The sequence below is a fragment of the Falco peregrinus genome, chromosome 14 (assembly GCF_023634155.1).
Source record: "Falco peregrinus isolate bFalPer1 chromosome 14, bFalPer1.pri, whole genome shotgun sequence".
In the NCBI taxonomy this organism is placed as follows: domain Eukaryota; kingdom Metazoa; phylum Chordata; class Aves; order Falconiformes; family Falconidae; genus Falco; species Falco peregrinus.
This window is the reverse complement of record NC_073734.1, coordinates 7,852,706-7,875,940: the sequence shown is the minus strand read 5'-3', so window position 1 is coordinate 7,875,940 and position 23,235 is coordinate 7,852,706. Positions and strand designations below refer to the sequence as shown.

Here is a 23,235-nt window from a genome sequence, read left to right as displayed (position 1 = left end):
AGACTATTCAGATCTCTTTGGTAGAACTTTCTTGGACTAATAGTAATAACTGTTTGCTTGTTGACGTCAAAGCTCTGAAATGGTATGCTTCCTCGCCCTTTCCTCCCTGAGTGGAAAACTCAGTTTACGAAGTTGTGTTTGCAGTATTTAAGGTTTTATAGATATGAACCATTTCCTTTAGAGATAGTAAATAAATAAATAAAATAATGTTGACAGCGAGCAAGGATGTTGCTGCAGAATTATGCACAGGAAAGCTGACTTGACTACAATGTAAATGAATGATTTACAATGAAAGCCAAAACATAATTGCCAAGGGTGGGAGTGAAACCTGCAGCCATTGTGCTGACACAGCCTGAAGGTGTAGCTTGTCTAAAAGGCTGGAATTTTTTTAAAGCAAATTTTGTTACGAAACTGCAAAGGAGGAGGGGATTCAGCCTAGTCTAGTAGGCAAAGCCGCTTTGTTGGGAGGATGTTTTTTCACTGAAAGCAGAACTCTCAAGCAACATTGTATAAACCATCTCTGTGTTGATAGGTGGTGTACTACATAATTTTTTGCTTTAAGCAGTAGCATTGTGGCCATCTTCATGGTCTGCGAATATGACTAAGGCCACGTAAATAGGCAGAGGAAATTCAGAAAACCGTGTGCTATTTCCCACAGCCTAGAAAGCACTTGCGTTGTTTCTCACCTTCAGATGTGTATCACTAGCTGCTGGCTGAGTGAGTAGTAGGGTTTTTTCCAAAATCGTATCACCTAGAGACACATCTGCATAGTCTGGTGTGTTGTGTTTCATGGGGCCCTGCCTGGACTCCTGAAACGTGTACCTCTGTTTCTCTGCCCGTGTGTGAGCCCTGTATTGGAGGATACAGAGGAAATGAGTGTGCCTTGTTGAGGGCTGAATCATCCAGCTGGAACATAAAATACTATTGGAGGACTAAGGCAGTTTAGTTTTCCAAAGAACAGTGTGAGAGAGAAGAGCAGTGCGTGATGCATTAGTGTCTGATAAACAAGACTTTTCTGGAAACACATGTATTTGGAGCTGCATGCAATGGGATCCCTGGGGGGACTATTGCAATTCCTTGGAATTCTTCTCCAGCCTTTCAGGAGCCACCCAGATAAAAGTGTGTGCCAGTTTCACAGAGTGTGATTGTAGGTTTAGTCTTTGTTCTGCTTTTCAAAGTGTGTCTGTTGAGATGATGATAACAACACCTTTCATAAGCAAGTGCTCATGCTTCACTTGAGGCATTCTTATTTAGCTAGCTATCTTGAGAAGTAACTTGCTACACTAATAAATGTATTGAAACAATATGGAAACGAAAGGTTTGCTAGTTGGGTATGCCAGTTTCGTGCCACTTCATTCTCCATGAGCCACAATGCTGTTACGATTTTAGCTAAATATTTAACTAATTTATTTATTTTAAACCAAAACAAAAGTGTTACTTTAAATACTTTGTTGTGCCCTTTTTCATAGTAAGGGAGCTTACAGAGGTGTAATTTAGGTTCTTTACTGGTGCTCTGTGTCCTCTCCATTATGCGTTTACCAGTCAACTGACACTTTTCTCAAATATTTACTCCGATATTTCATTGCAGTTGCCCTCTCCTTCTCCATTCCCTCACCATCTCCCTGCCATGGAGGTATCGCACATATTTCAGTTACCCTCTATTTAAACAGCAACACTCCCTTCCAGTGCAAACAGTCAGTCAGTCATTAAACAATGAGGAAGACCAACAGTGGAGAAGGTTATGGGTGGGGCCAGGAGTGTGCAAACACAATTTCACAGAAGACTTCCTGCTGAAGAGAAGAAAAGGACACTTTCTGTTAGTGTCAGGGTGTCATTCTGTAACGCTGAGAGAAACACAAAATCCAGGTGAAATCACTGCTGCAGACGTGACAGTGGGATCTCACTTGAAAGTAGGTAGGACCGTCCAAATTGTTGTGGAAGGTAAGATGTGTGAAACAGAACACTGGCACTTTAAACATGTTTTCCTACCTCTTCCTGTAGCAGAAGGTGATTTCAAGTGGCTGTGACTCATCCTCAGGGGGTCCCTGTTTTGTTTTGGGTCCGTGTTGTCCCTCCCCCACCCCCATAACAGTAAGAGTCTAGGGAGATCCGTCATTAATGAAGTATCTGTAGCTGTTTTTGAAGGCATTGCTACATGCCCTTTCCTTATCTAATGTACAGCAGAGAGCTGTATTCACATTTTGCTGAGAGCTCAAGACATGCTCATCTTTTCTCCAGAATAGATCAGAACAGAGCATTCCCTATTGGGAATTCGGGAGTGCAGTTGGGCTACTGCACTCCCTGTCCTGTAGTTGTTCATCAGATGGATGAACATCTGATGAACATCATCCATCAGGTTGGATGGGGCATCCTGGGGATTGCAGGGTTAAAAGAGCATTCAAAAGAAAAGGGAAAAAAAACTGTTAACGGAAACCATTTGACGATTACAGTGTCTATGGGTTTCATGGCTCTACAGATAAAAGGCATGGATGTGATAAGTAGTGTTGGAGAATGCTTTTTTAAACAAAGAACAAGAATTTAATATATATCATATTTATGCTATGTTTAGTTTTGCAACAATTTAATGTCTAGATCTTGTAAATAAATTGTAAGAAATGAACTGGGATGCGCATTTAGAACTGTCAGGATTGTGGAGTCTGTGAGTCAAATTCTGTATTTCTAGTGGGACATGGGATCCTGGATAGCTCAGCTTCTTACCAATTCGGTATTTCATTCTTGGATAGGTTTTCAGGTTAGACTTCATACGCACAGGTGGCAGAGGTGAATGTATCGCTTCCCTTGCAGCTGTCTTCAGCCTTTTTGGTTTGTAAAACCCTAGAATTGTCCATGGGAGGTGCAGATCCTTGCACAGTGGCTGTGACCCTACTGATAACAAATGTGGTTTCCTCCTTCGCTTTTTGTTGACCTGCTAGAGATAATGAACAGCAGGCCTTTGGGGATCTGTAAACCAGAAGTAAAAACCACTGTAAGTGCAAGGACAATATGCAATAGAAACATGCTATTGCAATTACCTAATAAGTTCTGAAAAACACAACTTAACAGAGATCTCCTGTTTGTAGTACATGTCAATTTGGCCACATTCCCAGTTAACAGACTGATTATTTTCCAGGTGCCAACTTTGTACTTTACATCAGCTGATGATCTTTCATTTCCAACTCTGAGGGCTACCCCTGCTTAAAGTAGTCATTAAAAGGTGGCATTTTAGCATGGCATACATTGTGTCTGGCTTGGTCTGAAATCCTTACATGCGACCCTTTCTCTTCCCTCTGGTTTATCAGCATTTGATACATTTCATGGCATGAGACATGGCTGATTTATTAAACGAGAATTGAAAATAGAGAGCAGCCTTGATTCAAGAACGGTTTGTGGATGCCGTTTTGGTTTTGGTCACATCATTGTTGCTATAGTGATTTAGTAAAGATCTGTTTAGCAGTCACTAGATGTTTCATGTTCTGGGCAAGAGTTAGGGATTTTCCAGTGTTCCTCTAACAGTTGTTTTACAGAAGTACGTGTGTGTATAGTCTTCTGCAATAAGTCTCTGCTGCTCTTTCTTTTTTACTTACTGCTGCTTCTGTGAGAAGGTGTGTACCTGCTGTATTTTTGGCTGGTGGTGTTCCTTCCTTCCTGAAGTAATTTCAAGGAAGGTGGATAAATAACCTACTCATCAGGGTTATCGAGTATTTCCTCCCCAGGAGAGATGTCGTGGAGTGCAGTGATAAATGCAAAGGGATAGCGAACATGAACCCTGCTGAGGAATGGTCCTTCTCATGAATTGGTTGTACAGTTTTGGAGGAGGAGGAGGATGCATTTGGAGCTTATTCACATGGTTGGAGTCAGGAAGTCTGAGTTCTCTTCCCACATCTGTCAGGCTTCTTATGACACCTACGGCATGATCAAGAGCGTGATGCAGCTACAACCCTAACTGAGATTTTTTTATCTTCTAGGTTGGTAAGTGAGGGATAGTAATTCTTCAGGTTCCCTGCATTCATCGGGAGGGGTTACAGGTTGCAGCACACACCTGGAGAATTGCTGCTCCAAGAAGGGGCACTCCACCTGGCAGGGAAGTCGGGCTGGTGCCTGTGAAAGTCTCGCTGTGTCTGGTTGGTGGTGTCAAACACAGCTCCCCCCCCCTTCCTGCTCCCCATCACTGGCCTGGGAGCAGCCTTTCTGCCTGTGGGCAATGAGCTGATGGCGGATTTGGCCACCATCTCAGTGGCAAGCTGTGGTCAGCCTTCGGCCGATTAAGCATCCAGTGCTACTGGTAGTCCCAGTGGAATTCCCTTTGTCACGCTGAGCTAGCCAGTTGATTTCTTCTGGGCTGCTTACACAGGGTCATCTTGATGGTGGGCATCTTTAGAAAGTCTTCAAGATCTGTGTCTTATTTTACTCACAGAAATTGAGATAGTTCTGTTAGTAGAATAAACGGAACACTCAGAAGCCCTCCTTCAGCTGGGTTTGACAATAAAAGGATCTCCTATTTAAAAAAAAAGTATATGCATTTTAGCTAACATAATGATTTTTTCCTGCTTATTTGACTCTCCTGTCATGGCACACATCCCATAATAGGACCTTATTTTCCCTTCTTCTTAATGATGAGCTTCTGTTCTGTGCTTTAAACTTATTTCAGGTCTGACTTAATTAGAAGTTCTTCCCTCTGCTGGTGTCTGCACCTATTTTGCAGGTTTTGTAGCTCGTCTGTCTTCATGTTGAGACCAGTTTTTTCCTTGTCAGCACTTTGATGAACAGTTTTGCCCTGACCATTTTCTGTAGCTGAACAGAACTGATACTTCAGCCCCACTGCAGATTGGGTGGCTTATTTTTTTTCTGCACAGTCTGGAGTAATCTGTTTCTTCCTGGCAGCTCTTACATTTGTATCGGTTTTCTGAGGTTTTCTGCTGTGTTTTTGCGTAGAGAAATACGGGATATATTTCTGCTGTCTTTTGTCTCTGTGTAGGTGTAAAGACAGACGGGGTGTGTGTACACGCACACACACATACACACATGGATGCTTTTACACGCAGCCACACACAAATAAATGCTGTAGGAAAACCCTTCCCCCTTTCTCCTGTAATTAATTACGCACCAGTACACCTTAGGCTTCAACTGACGTGGATGGGTAGAGCCTCACTGAAGATTTGGGCCACAGTGTCCAAATTTGTTTCCATCTATCAAAAAACACCAAAACCAGACAAAGCCCCACCAAGCATCGCTACCAGACTTGGGAGCAAAGCAGCTCCAAGCAGAAGTGATTTAGATTGGCCCCATGGAGAGATCCCTTCCCCCCGGCTCCCTAGATTAAGCACCCGCTTCGCCCAGTGTAGTCCTACTCCCAGTGCACAGAGCAAGTGAGATCTTTTCTTACGGTCCAACACGTGAAACCCCCTACTTACTGGGAGGAGTGGGAGGGGAATGGTGATGACGGGCAGGCTGGGAGTCCGGGAAGTGTGATGGATTAGATGAGAATGTTGTTCCAAGGAAACTCAAATTCCTTTGTGCAGCCTTGGGAAAGAGCTGGGTGTCTCCCCACTGTTAGCCTTTCTGCCTGTTTTCTTATCATGTTAATCTCTGTGAGATTAACATTGACTTTAAACTCTTTCATGTCATTATGACAAGTGAGCGTGGCAGTAAATTCTTCTGTATCAAGAGTGAGACAAATTGTACTGTGCTGCATATTATGGCGTAGTACTACTAATTGCTTAACTTGATAAATGTCTTCTGATAGGTTATACAGTTAATGAACAAAGATGTTAATTGCTGTTATCTGAAGTAGCTACTTTGCTGGGACGTTCTCTGGAGCCATGGATGTCTCCTAACAGAGATTTATTTCAAACCATCCATTGTTTTCAGCAGTTTCAGAGTCCATTACCCTTCAGTGTGCTGACTGAATAGTCTCCACGCCCATGAAAGTTTTGAGAACAATCAACCCTTGCTGCATGTTTTTCAGCAGGACTGAATCTTATTTGAGTATGGAAAACATACATGTAGTACAGTATGCTCATCATTCTGGGCTATAGCAGCATGGCTCACTCTTAAACAGCAGCCAAGAGAGAAATAAGCACCTGGCAGTGGAAGAGCAAGGGTCTGGAACAGCCCTGTGTCCCCCTACCATCTGTAGTATTTCATTGTTGTAATTCATTGTTGTTGTGTTGGTGGGAGTTGTCAGTCTAAATATGTTTTAATGCAAATAACCATCTCTATTTGTAGAATTCATCTTTTCTAGATGCTTTCTTTGGAAAATATGCAGCTGAAGATTTAGTACTTTATTATATGAGTAAGTGCATACAAGCTTCGTGTTAACAATGGACGTCATGTTTATTCTTTGCCTTGTAGGATTTCCCATGGAAACAAGTGGGCAGATTTTTGCATTATTGAGTAGTCTGCTGCTGCCAACTTTTCCCAGAAATGCTAAGAGAAAACTACCCTTATGCGTGAGCCTACATGTTCTTCCAGATTTGGGAGCACTGGATTCCCCTGAGATTTGATTTATAGTAGGTTTTGGTGTGTGGCTATTCTGGTGCAAAGTTGTTTCAAAGCTGTATGATTAATAAATCTTTATGGAACTGAAAAAAGATGAAGTTCTCACTGGGGTTAAAACATACCTGATTTCCCAGTGGAGAAGTTACATGTTTCGTTGGGAGGCTAAAGGCTAATGTGAAGAGAAAAATGTTTCCTTAACTTGAGATTTTTGTTTGTTGTAATAAATTTCGGTTTCACTTATGAGTCTCTTACGGTTCTTCAGAGCATGTTCAACAGCAAACAGCCAGAAGTTAAAACTGTAACTGTAAATCTGTAAGCTGACATATGGAGATTATCTGGCCAGAGTGTCTTAAGTCGGGATTAATTCTGTAGAGTGAACGTGAAAAGTGTGTTATCTTGCTTCATTTGATAGATTTCAGACTTTGCCAAGAAATGCAAATCTCCTTTCAAAAATGGCAGCTATAAAAATAAGAATTACTGTTTTCTTAAATACAGGCATTTTCAACTGAACTTGATGTATTCCTGCTCAGAGGTGCTGTGGCTTTAGGTTGTCTCCCACCTGTAATTAGACTGGAATATTCAGATCCTTGCTGCTCACTCCCTTCCCCATGATGCGGTGTCCCCTAAGTTCTGTTAACATACCAGCTTCTGTTTCATGTTAGAAACGGGACTGAAGGAGCTAAAAAGTAATCTGGCAAAAGCTGGGTGGGTTCCCTCAGCTGCCTGACGCCACAGCCAGACAGATATTTGTATGGGCAGAGGCCAAGTGGGCGGATGGAGGTGGGAATGCTGCTTAAGATTAGTGTTGGTGCCAGATGCTTCCTGGTGACCCACTGAAGATCTGTCTCAGTTTAGGTGTTTTCAGATCCCTGAATCCATATTTCTGGTCTTGCGTGCTGTTCTAATTTGAATTTCCCATGGAGCGACCTGGGGGTGCGGATGCAGCTTCTGGGGGTGTGTGCAAGCCAGACCAGCTGGAACATGAGAACGTGCAACACTTGCACTGCTTATTTGTTGACCACAGTGATTCACCGTGATTGACGTTGGCATACCTGAATGTCAAAACAGCCTATGTTTTAAGAGGAACCAGTGACTCAGGCTGTGGTTTTACCTCAGGCCATTTCCTGATAAACGGCTGAACTGTGCTTGGTCTTGAGAAAACACAAGCGGGGAACACCGCTCTGGGCTTGCATCTGTGTGTGCACAGGGATTAGGGAAAAGACACCTTTGTGTGGGGCTGACCTTCACCTCCTTGGTGCCATGGTCTCCCTGTGAGGAGCACCGAGGCCCTGGGAGCTCTGGGAATCCAAGGACAGCTCTGTTTCCGTGCTGCTTCAGGGCATTTCTGTACAGCCCTGATGTGGGAGCGTCGTCTTCGGTGTTTGGCAGCATCTAGAAGCACAATTTCAAGGAGCTCTACGCACTGATAAATCACTTTGATTTAGACTCTTGATTGCAGTGCAGAGATGAGGCTGCCTCTAGCTAGCGTTTTGGAGAACTGAAGGTATTTCACTTCCTAGAACGTGGTATTTTTAATGAAAATGGAAACAATGCATATGGCGTTGCTTATAGGGATTAAAGTAGATTTGGGATCTTCGGTTTTTGAGTAAGGTAGCAAACAGCTATAGTAAAGTTTTGTGTTTGATAGCTAGGTACAGTGTATGGAAGTGGGATCATATGAGTGCTATATAAACCACCTCATTGGCATAATGCTTTCATTTGGAGGGATGAGCCATCTGTGTAATTCCATGTTATGGTTTAGGTAGTCTTCCCATGCTTTGCAAACGGCAGAACTCCATGTTCCTCCATTGTCCGTAATGAAAAGGACTGTCCTGTGAGAAGAGGTTTATGCCTGGGATGAAATCACTTGTGGATGGCTACGGAGCTGTGGTTGAACTGGATCAGTTGTCTTTAATGCTGTTTAAATGGATGGTGTAAGGTATAGAAGAGGTTTCTCTTGGGAACAGATTCTGTGAGAATTCTTCAAATCCTCTTTGAAGTTAATGGAGGGTATTAAGGGTAGTCAGCACCTTCTTAAGAGAGAAATTTAAATTGCTTTGATTCATTTCATTTTATATTTGTGTTGGCTGGTTCTGGATTTCTCCCTTCTCCAGTCTTTCGGAGCATGTGTTTGATAACTTTGACTCCTGAGCATACTAGATTTGATGCTGGCTGTTTTCTTATTTTTCCCTGGGTGTTGTAATGCTGATTACCGACAGATCTTGGGCCTTTGGCTTCCTGTGAGAATGAGATAATTACTCTCCAGTAGGCAGTGCGTGACGTACAGTATCAGCGTTAAGCCACTGGGATTCCAGTCACTAGTGTAGAACAATATTGTGGGTAAATGAATAAGCAGAAGTTTATCGTGCTTCCTGCATAACAAGGTTTTCGTTAAAGAGACAGCAAAAATTGTTTGCGGTGAGGGCTAGTGTAAAATGAACGCTGCCACAACAAACATTACTGAAGTTCAGTTCCCTGGCTCGCTGGGCTTCTCTGGCTGGAAAGAACTGACTTTCTGTAGCCGCAAAGGTGGATGGCAGGGCTGTCATTGCATTTTGGGAGATGACGTTTCTGGCCTTATGAACACATGCGAAGTGTCTAACTTCAAAGTAGGATTTCCAGATGCACCACCTACTTATGGAAGAAAGTTGTACCAATTAGAAGTAGAGGCATTCCAAATGCAATTTGCTTATTTCACACTCGCCCCCAGGAATCCTGTGTTGTGATTTTAAGAGCTGGCCCTGTTTGACCCTGAAATAGATGTGGTTTCTCCCTTGCCTTCTTCATTTCAAGACTGTCAGTTAAAAATAAGTTATGTACTGGGCACAGTGGGAGTAAGTTTGAGAAGTTTAAGTTATGTGTAAACCAGTAATAGTGAGAAAGTAATTCATGAACGTAACGAGCTCTATTCTCCTGCAAGACATGGCCAACCCAAGGGTTTATCCATATGGTGGGATTGATAATCTTTGTATGAAAATAGTTTCTCTACCATAGCAATACTGCTCAGTTTGCTTATGCTATAGCAAAGTGAAATAAATGACATCTTTGAGGACCTCTGTTAAATACTCAAATTACTTAAACAACATGAAGACTTGCATAAAGTATGGGATATGTATGCATACTCCATAGATACACAACTATATCTCTGTGTATTTACTTGTGTTTAGGACATAATCTTACATGTGCTTGTGTATATACATTTATATTTCAGCTGATCTTAGAGGTAATTCTGTAATGCCTAAGAATTGTGGGGATGCTAATAAGGGGTTTCATGTTTTAAGTTTGTTTCCTTGCTACTGTCAAGTTATGTTGTACATGTAATTGCAAAACACAGTTACTTATTTGTGTCTTAATTGTGACTCTCACTTTAAGCTGGGCATTAGCAATCTGTGCAGGAAACCAGTTCTTATGTATAGGCTGAGATGAGTAGGTTAGTTGCTCTGCTTCTGCTTGACTCTAAAAACTAAGGGCTGAATCTTTGGAGCCCCAAGAACCATTGTCAAATGTAGCGGCCTAGATTTTGATGATGTGCTTGATCAGCCTTGCAGCCTGGGAGAAGGACAAGAACATGTGGAGTAAACTACCTTATTACAGTACATGGCTGTTCTGTCTGTATGATTGAGATGCTGCTTCACACATAGACAGCATGTGCCCAGCCGGACCCCTTCATAGCTCGGTTCAACTTGAAATTAGATTCCATGGATTTTGGGTCCAGAACAAATGCAGTTTGATATTTTTGTATTTCAGGCACCTAGGTCTGTCCTGGTTTTGTTTTTATGTGAATGATCTTAACGCTTGGACAAGTTGGATGAAGGTGACCGGATTGCATCTTTCTGTTGAATGGCCTGTATAGGAATTTTGCTTTCCAGTCAGATTTTGCAGATATTTTCAACACCAAGAGTAATTTTGATAGTGCTGTTCTTACTTTGAAATTGTGAAAATTCTGGTGAGTAAGTAAACATTTTTTTCTCTCTCCTTTGTTTTCTTGCAGCCAACTGGGTACATGGAAAACTCCATTTCCTACAGTGCTATTGAAGATGTTCAACTGCTCTCCTGGGAGAATGCCCCTAAGTACTGTTTACAGCTCACAATCCCAGGGGGGTACTGTCTTACTGCAGGTACAGTAAACACAGAAATACATTTTTCTTTCTGTCTTACTATGGATCTCCTTTTAACTTCTGTTTGCTGTGCATGAAATCTTAATTAGATGAACTCAGAAATGACAGAGAAATCAATGCTGTCAAATTATCTAACCACCAGAAAATTTTCTCAGGGTTATAGCTCTGAAGCTCTTCATGTTGTTCAACGATCAGCATGGAAATTTTGGGCCACAGTGATTAAATCTTCTTCCTGATTTTGTGTATCAAAATAGTGCTCTGTGGAAAGGCACATTGATGTGGCCCTGGAACAATTGCATTTTTACATATAGTCCTATTTGTGCATGAAACCAGTTAAAAATATCATCCTTCAATTCATCTACGAAGCCCGTAACTTGCACTGGAACTGATATCTTTTAAAAAAAGATATTTGATCTCCACTGGAAGATTTCAGTATATTTATATGGGTATCTACATATGCTAGTTCTCTTTTAAGTGTTATTTTCAAACAGAAGACACTGCATTTACATTATTCCAGATTTCTTCATCCACTTGTGAGGCTTTGCAGGACATCTTGGATCATTGCAAGTTTTAGTGATGGAAAAGCACTCCACAGCACTGAGCTTTGGAGCCGCTTTGAAGTAGGAAAAGTAACCAAAAACCCAGCTGCTTGGTCCCCAAGGAGTTTTGAACTCCAGGTGACTCTTACCGTAGTTCTCAACATTTTTTCAAAGACAATTTACTTTTTCTGTTGAATATACAGCCATGACTATTGTGTATATGCATTTCATGCAGGTAGGACTGTAAATAGACCGGGTGAGCAATTTAAGCTTAGTTTAAATGGTGGGTAACTCATGAAAAAGTAAAAAAGGTTATTTTTTTCTTGAAAAAGTATGAGCAGCTTCAAAGGATTGACCATAATAGAGCTTCTGTATCTGGGTGTGTACACACACGCTTATTTTAACTGTACCACTTAAGCACAAAATGTAGTCCAGCAGATGAGAAGATGGGAACATACTGAATGACACACTAATGGCTGTGACGACCGTGTCTGCTGGATCATTTGTCCAAGAGAATCGTGGTGCACATTCCACTGATCCATGGTGCACAGTCCAGCATTTAATTATTTCTTAATGTTGAAATGTTTGCTGAAGGCCGTGTAGGGCCACAAAGTACGGGGTACCATCTGTAGCCAGGGAGGGTTTAGTTCAAGCTCTGTTGAAATGGCTCTGCCTGCAGAGCATGAGAAAAATAACGCGAGTGGTGTCATTCAGTAAGCCGAGGCTGGGTGCCAAGCGGGGCCGTGTTTTCCATACTACAGACTTCTGTAGTGATGGGGAACGTCAAAGCTGGCTCTGAGTGAGTTGGGAAGCCGGTATGACTGATACCAGGTCGTTCTAATACCAGGTCCAGCTCTCCTTTGCCTTAATTTCAGACAGGCTGATGGGTCTGTCCATAGGCAGAGCGGCTTAGCGGCAGCCAAGGACACAGTAGTTGACTTTGGTCTGTCACATGGTTCCTGTGCTTGGGGTTTGGGATGGTTTTGGAACGTCATAAAAATATCATGAGGTTTTGATGATTTTCAACACAGCAAATAAAGTTTTAGTCTGAAATGGTTAGAGGTGTCCATGGATACGTCCTTGGCGAAGTATATTTCTGGAGCTCCCTTTCACTTTTCCCTTTCAGGTGTGATCCTGAGGGTTTGCAGCCCTGTTTTACAGGGCTGCAGCTATTGCCCCATTTTAATCTGAGAATGGTGTAGCTAAGTAAGTTTGGGCTGACCTGAGAACATCTAACTTTGTGGACTCTGCTGGTGCATAGGTGGCATTTGTGTGTCCTTTCACACGTCCTTGAAGCACAGGAGCGTACGTACATGCCTCTGCTCGGTGCTTACCAAATTTCTGCGGCTCGAAGTGACTTACTGGTTTTAGGCATTACTGGGGAGTGTGCGGAGTCTGAATTTCAGACAGGCTGCTGCGAGTTCATCTAAGTACTGGTGGTTTGGAAAGCCTCTACTGTGCGTGACATTGTGGAAGGCAGGAAGACGAGCCATGGTTTCTCAACAGCTAGATTAGGATCCTTATTATTGAGGAAATCTTCCTTGCCTAATGTGTTAATTGAATTATTTAGAAATAAATTTGTCAAATTACATGATTTTGATTTTTTTTTTTTCTGGTGATAATTTTGCCTCTGTTTTTTCCATGTACTTCCTTAGTGGTACTAGCATTTATATTTATGTCAGTTTCAACAGCTAGAGTAGTTACATCTGCCTTTCCAAATTTTGTTTCTGAGTCTTTATTCTGTAGTTTCTGGTAGCTGCCTTTACAGGCCTGCTTAATAGGAAACAAGATGAAGTTTGAACCCACAGGTCCCTGCTGAATTTATAGGAAATTAGCAGGGCATGAAGACTTTAATCTGGAGCAGCCTGCCAATTTTTCTTAAAAGAAAATGAACCAATAAACCAAACACACAAATAATTACATTTGTGAGAAAATAACTTCTTAGCATGGATGCTTCTGTGTTTTCTTTGAAAAGATTGGTGTTTTTATGTGACCTCATAGGAACTGATAAAGTGGAGTGAGCTGAGCTTCTGTTATGTTTACTGCTGACTGACTGGGCAGACTGGATCAGATTACATTATAACTCTATGGGAATTTCAACATAATTGAAAATACAAACTTTAAAAATGTTTTTAGTATGACTTGGTCTTTGGTAGTGTCTCGATTCATCAGATGTGGTCAGATTGGAGGGAGTATAAAAATAGATTTCCCTTTTACAGTTGTAATGTGTATTCACAAATCCAGAACAGTACTAAAAGTTCTGTTAAGTATACTTAAGAAATCAAGATGCAAAACCTGGGTTTATCAAGTAGTGGAGTTCAGCAGGAATTCTCTAGTATATGTGAAAAAGAGTTTGAGTATCTAAAAGACAAGTTCACTGAGGTGCCGGGAAATGGAGATGCTGGGAAATTAGCCCTTGCGTACTTCAGTTATTTTCATATTTCTGAGAGACTTCGATACATTTATGTATTTCCCATTATATGTGGGAAATTGAGACTTCCGATCTTCTATGGAATCATTCTGCCTGGCTAGCCTGAGCGGCAGCGTGCTCTGATGTAATGTCCAGCTCTGGCATCAGGAAGTGTGTGATAGTGGAACAAGTCAAACTAGTCCAAAACATGTTCCCAGTACTGTTTCTTCTGAAGTACGCTTTTCTTTTTTCCAAAGACTTGATCTAAATGAGGTTTGTATACATAAAATTATTTACATTAACAGTTTTGTCTGCCCCCCGATATATTTCATACTTCTCATTAATTTCAATTTTATATTTTGATATATAATTTGCACATGCTGTGTTGTAAATTCTTTGATATTATGGGATAGTACTGACATGATTTGACATAAAAGTGAAGCATTTTAGTAGTTCTGAATCACAGGCTTTCCTGATTTTTCATTGTGCAGAAAATTTTTAAATTCCAACTTCTGCTTCACTGAAGCAGAAGCAAATTCCAAACAACTGGCAATTACCTCAGATGGAAATTCATTTCCAGCAATCCTTGTGGGAGGATGTCAGCATGTGGTGTCAGGGCGTCCTTCGCGCATTTGTCTGTGCTAGGCGTGACAAATGGCACGAGAGAGTCCGAATCCATGTTCAAGTTCTCATCCCTCTGTCTGCTGTCACCAAGGTCTATTTCTGGCTTATTACTGCACAGGAATGAGTCAGAGAAGGAAGAGTGCCATTACCTTTCCTTACATCATCCTGATGTCCTCCCATAGCAATACTGACCCATCCCAACCTATTTTAACACATGAAATCTGACAAGTGTGCCGGAGGTGATGCAGCTCCCCTTAGGAAATTGGATCATCCTAACAGGACGTGTCTACCTGGGTTTCAGAGGAGGATTTGGTTCTCAGGCAGCAAACAGCTTAATCTGGCCTGGGATTGCATCGGAAAGTCGTCTTCGTGCATGTGTTTCCCACTCAGTGTTTGTTGTATAAGCACAACTGTCTCAGCACCGACGTGTTTCACCACCCGGTGTTCAGGAATTCTCATCGTCTCTTGTGGGAGCTGGGGACAGTCGGGTTTCTGGGAGTCAGTTTTCTAGACTTGTGTGGGGCTTGTGTTTTCTCTCCTTCTGCCAAAGTGTTTTCTTTCCTCCTGCCAAACGATGTGGTCCATGGTCCTTCCAATGAGCAGCAATCAGCTCTCACAGATTGTTTTTCTTTCCTACAATTGGGATAGCAGGTGTTGAAAGAAGGTGTTTCTGTAGCTGCCTTGTAGGCCACCAGCTCTTCAGGCCGGGGAATGGGAGCTAAATTTAGCCTCTGAAGAAGTGTGAGCTGTTTAGTATGGGTAATCGCTGGGCCTCCTTGAGCTGGGCTAAACTTCTGCTCTTCTTTCCATTTGTAAAGCACAATGTATGATTATGTCGTTGTGCGGATGATTATGAAGAGGATGCTGCTATTGATGGTGAAATAACTGGAAGAACCTTTTGAAGGAGATCGGAAAAAACGCAGAGTGTAATTTCACAAGCTGCTTAAAACCAAATGTAGGAATTGTCCGGGGGAAAAGGCTTTGGTATTTCAGTCGTGACAGTACTGCCTGCTTTCACGTGGTTTTCTTTCTTTCAGATGGGTCCTAAATGCCTTAAAGCTGCCAGTCCCATCCCTATCGCTAGTGTTGTTTTATTCATTTCTTGGCAATCGAGTGTAGTCAGGAGGAAAAACAAACAGAACAGGAAGCCTTGACAAGCACAACAGTCACACGTTCAGCTCGGTGCTTGAGCACGCTGTTTTTGCCAGGGAGTCCCCACGGTGTATGTTTCCACTGGATTTTTTTAGTAACGTTTTATTTTAGTCTCCTTGGAGAACCTGGCTTTTGTTTTCGGTGCAAGTCCAGCTAATGTTGCCACTGTGGAGAGGTCATGCAAGGACCAGAATCCAGCAGAGATGCAGAATATTTTCAGGAGGAAAATGGCATTTCTATCAATTACCAGTAACTCCGTCTGTACCTTGGGTTAAGCCCAAAGAGTGGCGGGTTTCACTTGCAGGTCTGCCTGTGTCCTGGAGGCGCAACGCTGGGGTTTGCATCAGGAAGAGGTTTTGTACAGTCTGCATGAGGCAGCAGTGTGCATGCCATGGGGGTTCGCCTTCCTGCGGCCGCTCCGCTCTGCTCTTCTGTGGCTGGTAATGAACTGGTGCGGAAAAGCCTGCTATATGTTGTGAGTCCCAGTAATGAATGTGCCTCAGCTGGAGGAAAGCGTAACAAATCCCCATCCTGCTGACCAGAAAGCAAGCGAGGGAGAGAAAGAGAAACACTGAATGAAACCAGGAAGAGTTAAAAACAGAATCTGGGTGGTTAGTTCCCACTTACTGCCACATCTTTTCAGCTGGCAAAATCCCTTAGCAGAGTATGTGTGAAGGATGCTGTGGTAAGGAAAAATTGGGGAGCTTTTGCTATGTGGATAGGCCTGTTCTTGTATTCTTCCGAGTAACACACATGCCAGTAAAAAGGGTTAACTTACTCATAAAGGAACTTAGTAGCCTGGCCTGTGTGATGTGCTGGAAATCACAAATTTTCTGCTGATGCTTGTTGCCGTAGCCATACGTAGCCCGTATCAGTGGTGCTGTGAATGTTGACGTTAGGTAAAGGTCTTGCCATCATTTCTAGAGTGGTCTGTTTCGTGCAGTTTCAGGTGTTCTGTTTCTCAGCAGCACCAAGGTTCCGATTTTGTCTCCTCCTCACCTGGGTGGAAATTACTGTAGGGGCTGTTAATGCTGGCATGAAACAAGTGTTCAGTTTCCTATTTTTGCAAGCAAAAGGAAAATCTGCTTTTAAAAAGTTCACTACCTTTTAATGAAAAAGTGTATTTCTACTCATTGACTAAGAAATGAAGTAGTTTGGTTGTGAGAAAAATACTTGTTTTTCTGAGCAGAGATGTAAATTTACTCATGTTGACCAAAGTGCTGCATAAGCAGGCATTTAATCTCTCATGCAGTTTTCCTCCTGTGAGCAGTCTTTTTGAAGCTGATGAAATTAATCCTACGAGTAAGGGTGGTACTGCAGCTGATCCTAGGTGTCTTTTCCACTCTGACTGAACATTTACACCCCCAAAATTAGCATATAAAATCCTTCAAAACATAGTTCCAGGATCAACTTGTCTTTAAAATAAAGTCCTACCTACAGCAGGCATTCTAAAAGTAGATGTTCTTCCTCCTCATTGGAATAATAATAAATAAGCTTGAAGTTTCGGTCTTCTTACGCCTTCTAAGAGTCTTACTGCCACATTGTCCTGTTTTCTAAAGTACTTTTCTACTACATTGTGGTTGTGCAAAAACAGCGGAAGATCTTGATTGTGCAAAAAGCTCCAGTCGGTCGGACTGTGTGCCACCCACAGTCCTGCTAAAGCCATTGCATTTGAGAACAAAGTTCTTAGCACAATTGGAGCCTCTAAGCACACCAACCACGCAGGTGGCCCGAACTGTTGTTTAACGTAGATAGGTTATAAAATCTCCATTGTACTTCGTTCCTGTCTCAGTGGCTACTTGTAACAATGGCAGGCAAAATGTTTCCAGGTTTGATCTTTTTTTTAAAAATTGGAAAGGTAGCTGTAAGATTAACAGTGTAAACTGGACCCACTGTGTGGGCAAGGCTGAGTAAGAAAAACTTACCCTGTGTGGTCAGCATGCCGAAGGAAAACCTGCTTTTGAAGTCTTTTGTGTCTCATTTTCTCCTCTTTATTGTACCCTAGAGCTGAATAAATATAGTAGGTTATGCCCTCAGCTAGAGTGAAAAACTGTAGCTGTCAGTTCCCGGGAAGTGATGACTTCAGTGCAGAAGTGCTGGGCTCCAGGAATGCACATCAGATAAAACTGTAAATGTGTGTGTGCGGCCCCTGTAAATCAATTGTAGTTTCCTCCACTGCTTACACTTTGGTGCTTGTTGCTCCAAACTTCAGAAATTTTATGCACAATAATCTGTATGCTTGAGTAAGTCAGTGTGTGCACAAGTGGCCATCGGTTGGACAGCTGTCTGGATGAGCACCAACAAGAGCCTGATGGCTCTTCTGTCATCCTGGAGTGCTGTGAAGCTCACATTTCTTTTGATAAGGAAGAAATATTCCCTGTAGTCCCTTTCTCAGTGTAAGCCTGAAGAAGACAAGGGAGGAACAAGGGATGCTGTGCAAGCGCAAGCTCTTTGTTGTCCTCTGCAAAAGATCCAGCATTTCCTGCACATCGCTGCGGTTTTGCAGCTTACTGGAATGAGGCAGGAAGAGTGCACTGGAAGGATTAGTCTCTGCTGCCAGGGAGAAGTGGGGAACGCTGGTGTCAGACAGCTCCATCCAGATAACAGTGGTTGGGTTAAATGCATTCAGACTAACTGTGTGGAACACTGTGGAAAGACCGCCGGTGAAATGACCATTGACTTTCCAAGTTCCTCTTAGCGTCACGTCCTGATCATTAATAGAAGCGTGAGGATTCCCTAAAGGTTGGGTTTTCCACTTCTGTGTTCACATTGTGGTCTTTGTCTTCATTTTCCTTGGGAGCAGTCTTGAATGACAGCCCCAGCTCTGAGTGTTTGTAGTTTTTGAGTGGTTCAAACTCCTAACCTAGACCCAGATGCAAGTTTTCTTACCACTTCTCCTCTACAGTAGCTAACGCTATGTTTAGACAGTCTTGGTCCCGTACTTGGAACCTGGTCACTTTGCTAATTTTACTTTAAATGCTTTTTGTATATTGCTACTGTCAAGTTGAAAAGTCTTTCCTCTTCTGGTTTTGGTTTTGCCTTTTATAGCATTAACATTATTTGTTCCTTTTCTTCTCCACTATTTGCAGTATCTCTACCTCTGCCTGATGCTGTTGTCCTCATTAATAGTTTCTGTCATCCGGTTTATGTGAGGCTCCAGTTGGTTGCACAATCTATCTACACATAGTATTTTCTAATTATTTGTGGTGGTCTTACAGGCTGCAGCTCCTGACATCCCAAAAGCAGGAGAATAATTAACGATTCTCAGCAGTTCCCATTTAGGGCTTTAGCATTTGCTCTTACTTTAGACTTCAGTGCAGTTTTTGTTCAAGTCACGTAGCGGTCAGACCAGGCACTAAATCAGGTTGACATTTTGCTTGTATGAGAGAAGTACTTCATCTCCCTCGAATATTTTGGATTTTATCAATTTGAACAACAGTATCTTAGTTAGCATAGCTCCTATATACTCAGTCTGCTTTTTTTTTTTTTTTTTTTTTTTTTAAGAAGTAATGGATGTGTAACTTGCAATATGAATGGTGGTATTGCTTAGTATACATGCTCCAGCCTACAAAAACTTTCAGTTTTGCTTATTCTTTAAGGGGCTTTGATGCTAGCATTTCAAATGAAGGGGTTTTGTTCCCCTCCATGAAACAGTTTTCTCCTTAAAAAAAAAAGGTTCCATTTGAAATTGAATCTTTCAGAGTAATTGGTGGGTTTTTGCAGCATTTTGTCTGGGCAAAGATAAGAAATATCTAAACATATTTACTTCATGTCTTTTTATTTATGTTCAAAATGTTTTTCAGGCTTTTTGTGGCAAACTCTTTTTGACCTTTTTATTATATATACTATATATAGTATAAAGTATATTGAATTGAAATTCAGTTCTGTAACATATATAGGTAAAAGGTCTATCTTTTCATATGTTGGAATGCACATATATGCATAAACCACTGTGTAAATAACAGAAAGAAAATCATTAAATATTGACAAACCAAAATACCCTGAAGATCTGCACTCTAAACATTTTTAGGATTTTTCATTGCATACAAATAATAATTAAAAAAGAAGTAAAAAAAAAAAAAGTTATGCTTTTTGGTTCCATTTCTAGCAAATTCACATTCTGATAGGTCAGCATTCTTCATGAAATGGAAAGTTTGTTTTTGATAAACTCTGTGGTCAGCCAACGTTATTTATGATAGATCTATTCGGCGTTATTGCCTAGAGATCTACTGGAGGAGCAATTGATTGTCGTTAATGTATAAAATAATATGTAATACATATATATAAAAGAGCATTACTGCATTTAATTCAGAGAAATCAGTCCAAATATATGTCACTGAGACATCAGTATATGACCTTGACATGAAACATTTTTACTTCTGGTATTCTTGCCCTTATCAGTCAACTGAACCACTGTCCGGCAATGAAATTAATTCTGTGATGTGGATTTTGAATACTTACCTGAAAAGCTGTTATGGAGTGAAATTTGTTGAATGATGCTTTAATGTGCAAGAAGTAAGTGTTTTTTAGGTGGTGAAGAACCTCACGGTTTGGTTTTTTTTCTTCTGGCATGGCTTTATAGGCTATCCTGTAATTTTCACTGATTGCATAAAACATTTTGAGTCGTAAGTAAAAATTGCCCAGCGATTGGCGGCGATAAGTTAGAGCTGAAAAAGCCAAAGGGCATCTCTACCCACTCAAATATTTCAAACTTATGTCACCTTGTTAAGGCATGCATATTTACGTCACTGTAGATGCTTTTATATTTTTTGATACGGAGCCTTTTGACCTTTGGGAGTGTTGAACTATTCCTTCGTTGGCTAAGAACCTGGCTTCACACTGAGCATTTCTGGCAGCTGTGCTCAATACGGACAAAAACGGGTGATCGCTGGGAGTCATTATTACAACATTTATGCTGTTGCTGCAAACAGTCTGTGCATGTGTCTGCACGTCTGTGTGTGTTATGCTTTTCACTCTGTTTTAATATCGCTGAAAGAGCTAAGACATAATTTGAATTGCTTTGGGGCCAGCTGAGGAACAGGACAAGAAGGGAAACTAGAGGATGGAAAAAACCCACCCCTTCTAGTAAAATGTCAACCCATCTTCTTACTCTGCTCTGCGTCCGATGATTAATAGCAAAGGCAAATGTCCTACAGACATACAAGATCTGACCAAAACCTGATTGAAATCAGGGAGGATTTTTTTGTCTTTGGGTTGGACTCCGTTTCATAGGAGGTTAATGTTTTGTAAGGTTTTAGTTTGGTATTTTACATTTGCAGCAAGGTCTTCATGTCACTGCTTTCTGTGAAAATAAACAGGTTATAATGTAAAGTGGTAGCTTTGAGCAAAGAGTCCCCTTCACTCTGGTGAGGCTGCGGGTGAAGTCAGCCAGGATCATAAAGTTCAGAAGAATGTGGTGAGTGCAGCCTTATTGGTTTTAGGGCACACATGGGTGATTTGCTTTGTTTTGGCTGGCTGATCTGAAACGCTGCTAGAAACTAATGATTCTGTTTATAACTTTTGTTTATTGCAGGCTGCAAACAGTTACCTGAGGGATCAGTGGTTCCATTCTTTGCAGTGGAAGGTAAGTTCTGCACTTCACTGTCTTCCTTGTCTGCCCCTAAGAATACTTTTTAGCATTCCGTATCCCTTCGTTCTAAGAGTCCTGAATGGATAAAGTTTTTCTTATAGGAGCCCTGAATCAGAAGTATGTGGTTTCAACTTGTCCCTACTGTGAATGAAGTGGACAAATTAACTTGTTACATAGCCCAGATTTATCATCATGTGATTGGCTTTAGAAAGTAGATAGCCAGTCAATTCACATTTAAACAGTATAGAGATTGGATGGTTTTGATTTTGTACAGTGAAGTGTGATACGTTACAGAATCAATACAGCCTAATCATATGCTCTGGACACTTGGGATATTTGGTGGTTTTGTTTGTTTTTTCCTTCTCCTGAGAAACTAGGGAGAAAGGATGTCTTTTAGAGTTGGTTATTGTAAATAGCATCAATTGGTTATGCATCAGTCTGTGTTTATGCTTTAGGAAGATTTGGATTTAAAGGCAGTTTCTATTTCAGAGGTCTCGAGCCCTGTCCCATTTTCAGCGGGAACAATGGGCTGATTGCCCTGAGTCGGGGAAGCGGATCACAGTGACAACACTGTCTCTCAAAAGCAGCACATTCCTCATCGAAAACTGTAGCTGCTGACCTTTGGATGGAATCTGTATGGATCTTTGATGCAGCTGGAAACAAGTTTTGGCCAGATGCTGAATATGGTTGTCCTCTCTCGTCTTCCGGTGGGGAAGACAAGCAGTAGCTTTTCAGCTCCGGACTTGTCTTCGGCAGGGTTTCAGTGAAGCCAGCCAGATCGGCTGTGTAGTTCATCAAGATTTCAGCCCGCTGACAGCAACCGCATGTGAAAATATAAGAAAGTCCCTCCCACCAAACTGGTTTTGTTGTAGGTGTGTTTGATAGTTGCAAAATAGTTGTGTGGCAAAACTACAGTATCGGTGTGCTTTGTATCGCCGTCAGCGTCTGGCAGAATCCTATTCTGAGTGGATCCAGGTTCTTATCAGTAAGAGCCAAGTGTCGAGATCTCTTTTTCCAGACCACTGGCATATTCTCCAGCCTGTTACCCTGATTGCCCAAATGAGCGTGGGACAGTGGTACTGATCGCAGAAGGCCAGGCTGTGGTGTGGCACTTCATTTTGGCCTCTTGACAGTATCATTAACGGAATGCCTAGCCAGTCTTGCTTTCTTTGCAGCTCCTGAGGATAACAAAGAGCTTAAAGCATGCAGAGACAGTATCTCCATATGGCTGTTATTTTTCCTCCTACTTAGGCAGGCAGGGAAGACGAGAGAAAGCGTGGACAGAAATGATGATGGAATTTCTTTTTCTCCCTCTCCCCCAACCAGGATGGCTGTGGTATTGATGTGCCGGTGGCATGTGCCTCCTTCACTGCTGTAGTAAGGGGAAAATCAGGGTTGGAGGTGCAACTCTGAGGGGAAAAAAAAAAAAAAAAAAAAAAAAGTAAGGAATGGTAAAGATGCAGCCTGGCCCCACCACCGGCTACCCCATCAATTAAATTATGGAGGTGGGGCGAGGGGAAGCCGAGACAGAATGACCTGGCTTGCTCACATGCCTTTCAGTCATGGAGAGGGAGCTTTGCTCTGTGGGAGTTGTTTTTAAAGGAGTATTTCTTAAACTTTCCAATGCCTCTGACCAAGCCTCTCATTTTGGGAAACTCTGAGTAATTTAACTTGTTGCAAAGTAGAACTTATTTTTGCTTCCCTCCCCACCCCCATTAAGTTCATGTCTGAAAAACAAGTGAAACATTTATCTTGATTTGAAAGGCCTTCCCTTTACCAAGAATAGCAAGTAGCCTTTTCCCATAAGAACAGCGACAGGGTTTAGTCACCGCCCAGGTACTTTACACCAACAAATTCCTCTTTGCTAAAATGGATATAGTTTTGATGGGGTTTGTTGCTTAATAGTTCAGAAGAAGAGCACCTGGTAATTTTCTGCTCTGTACTTTGGTTGATATTTACCAGGTTTAAATGAGATCACAACAGAACTAAGAGGCAAGACAAGTGGTGTATCTAGGAGGAGAGTGGAAGGGTGCAGTTATGTGGTCTACCTTTGCAAAGTTTATCACTTTACTGGCACCATAGCCTATGACTTTAAGAGCCAGGTGCCAAGGTTCATCTCACTCCATAATTGTTATGGTTTGATGATTAAGCAGGTAGTGAGGGAACCCACAAAAAACCAGGAAGCCTGTTCTTCTGGAATGGGTCATTTACACAAAGCACCAGCTGGCAGAGAGATCGCCGCAGCTGTATTATAATTGGGTGGTTGTGCTGACGAATGATATATTTGTCCAGTGGTCTTACAAA

At 41.8% G+C, this 23,235-nt stretch overlaps 1 protein-coding gene across 2 annotated transcripts in view; it reads left to right on the top strand.

Moving 5' to 3' along the window:
• Positions 1-23,235, top strand: part of CMIP (c-Maf inducing protein) — a 139,073-nt gene that overhangs the window by 63,499 nt on the left and 52,339 nt on the right. Inside the window, exons 2-4 of one of the 2 annotated variants that reach the window (XM_055819207.1) lie at positions 10,490-10,599; positions 18,657-18,672; positions 20,875-20,925. In XM_055819207.1, the coding sequence (XP_055675182.1) occupies positions 10,490-10,599; positions 18,657-18,672; positions 20,875-20,925 (177 nt within the window). Of the gene's footprint in view, positions 1-10,489; positions 10,617-18,656; positions 18,673-20,874; positions 20,926-23,235 lie in introns of those variants that run through there. The other variant, XM_027782938.2, reaches the window with a different exon arrangement.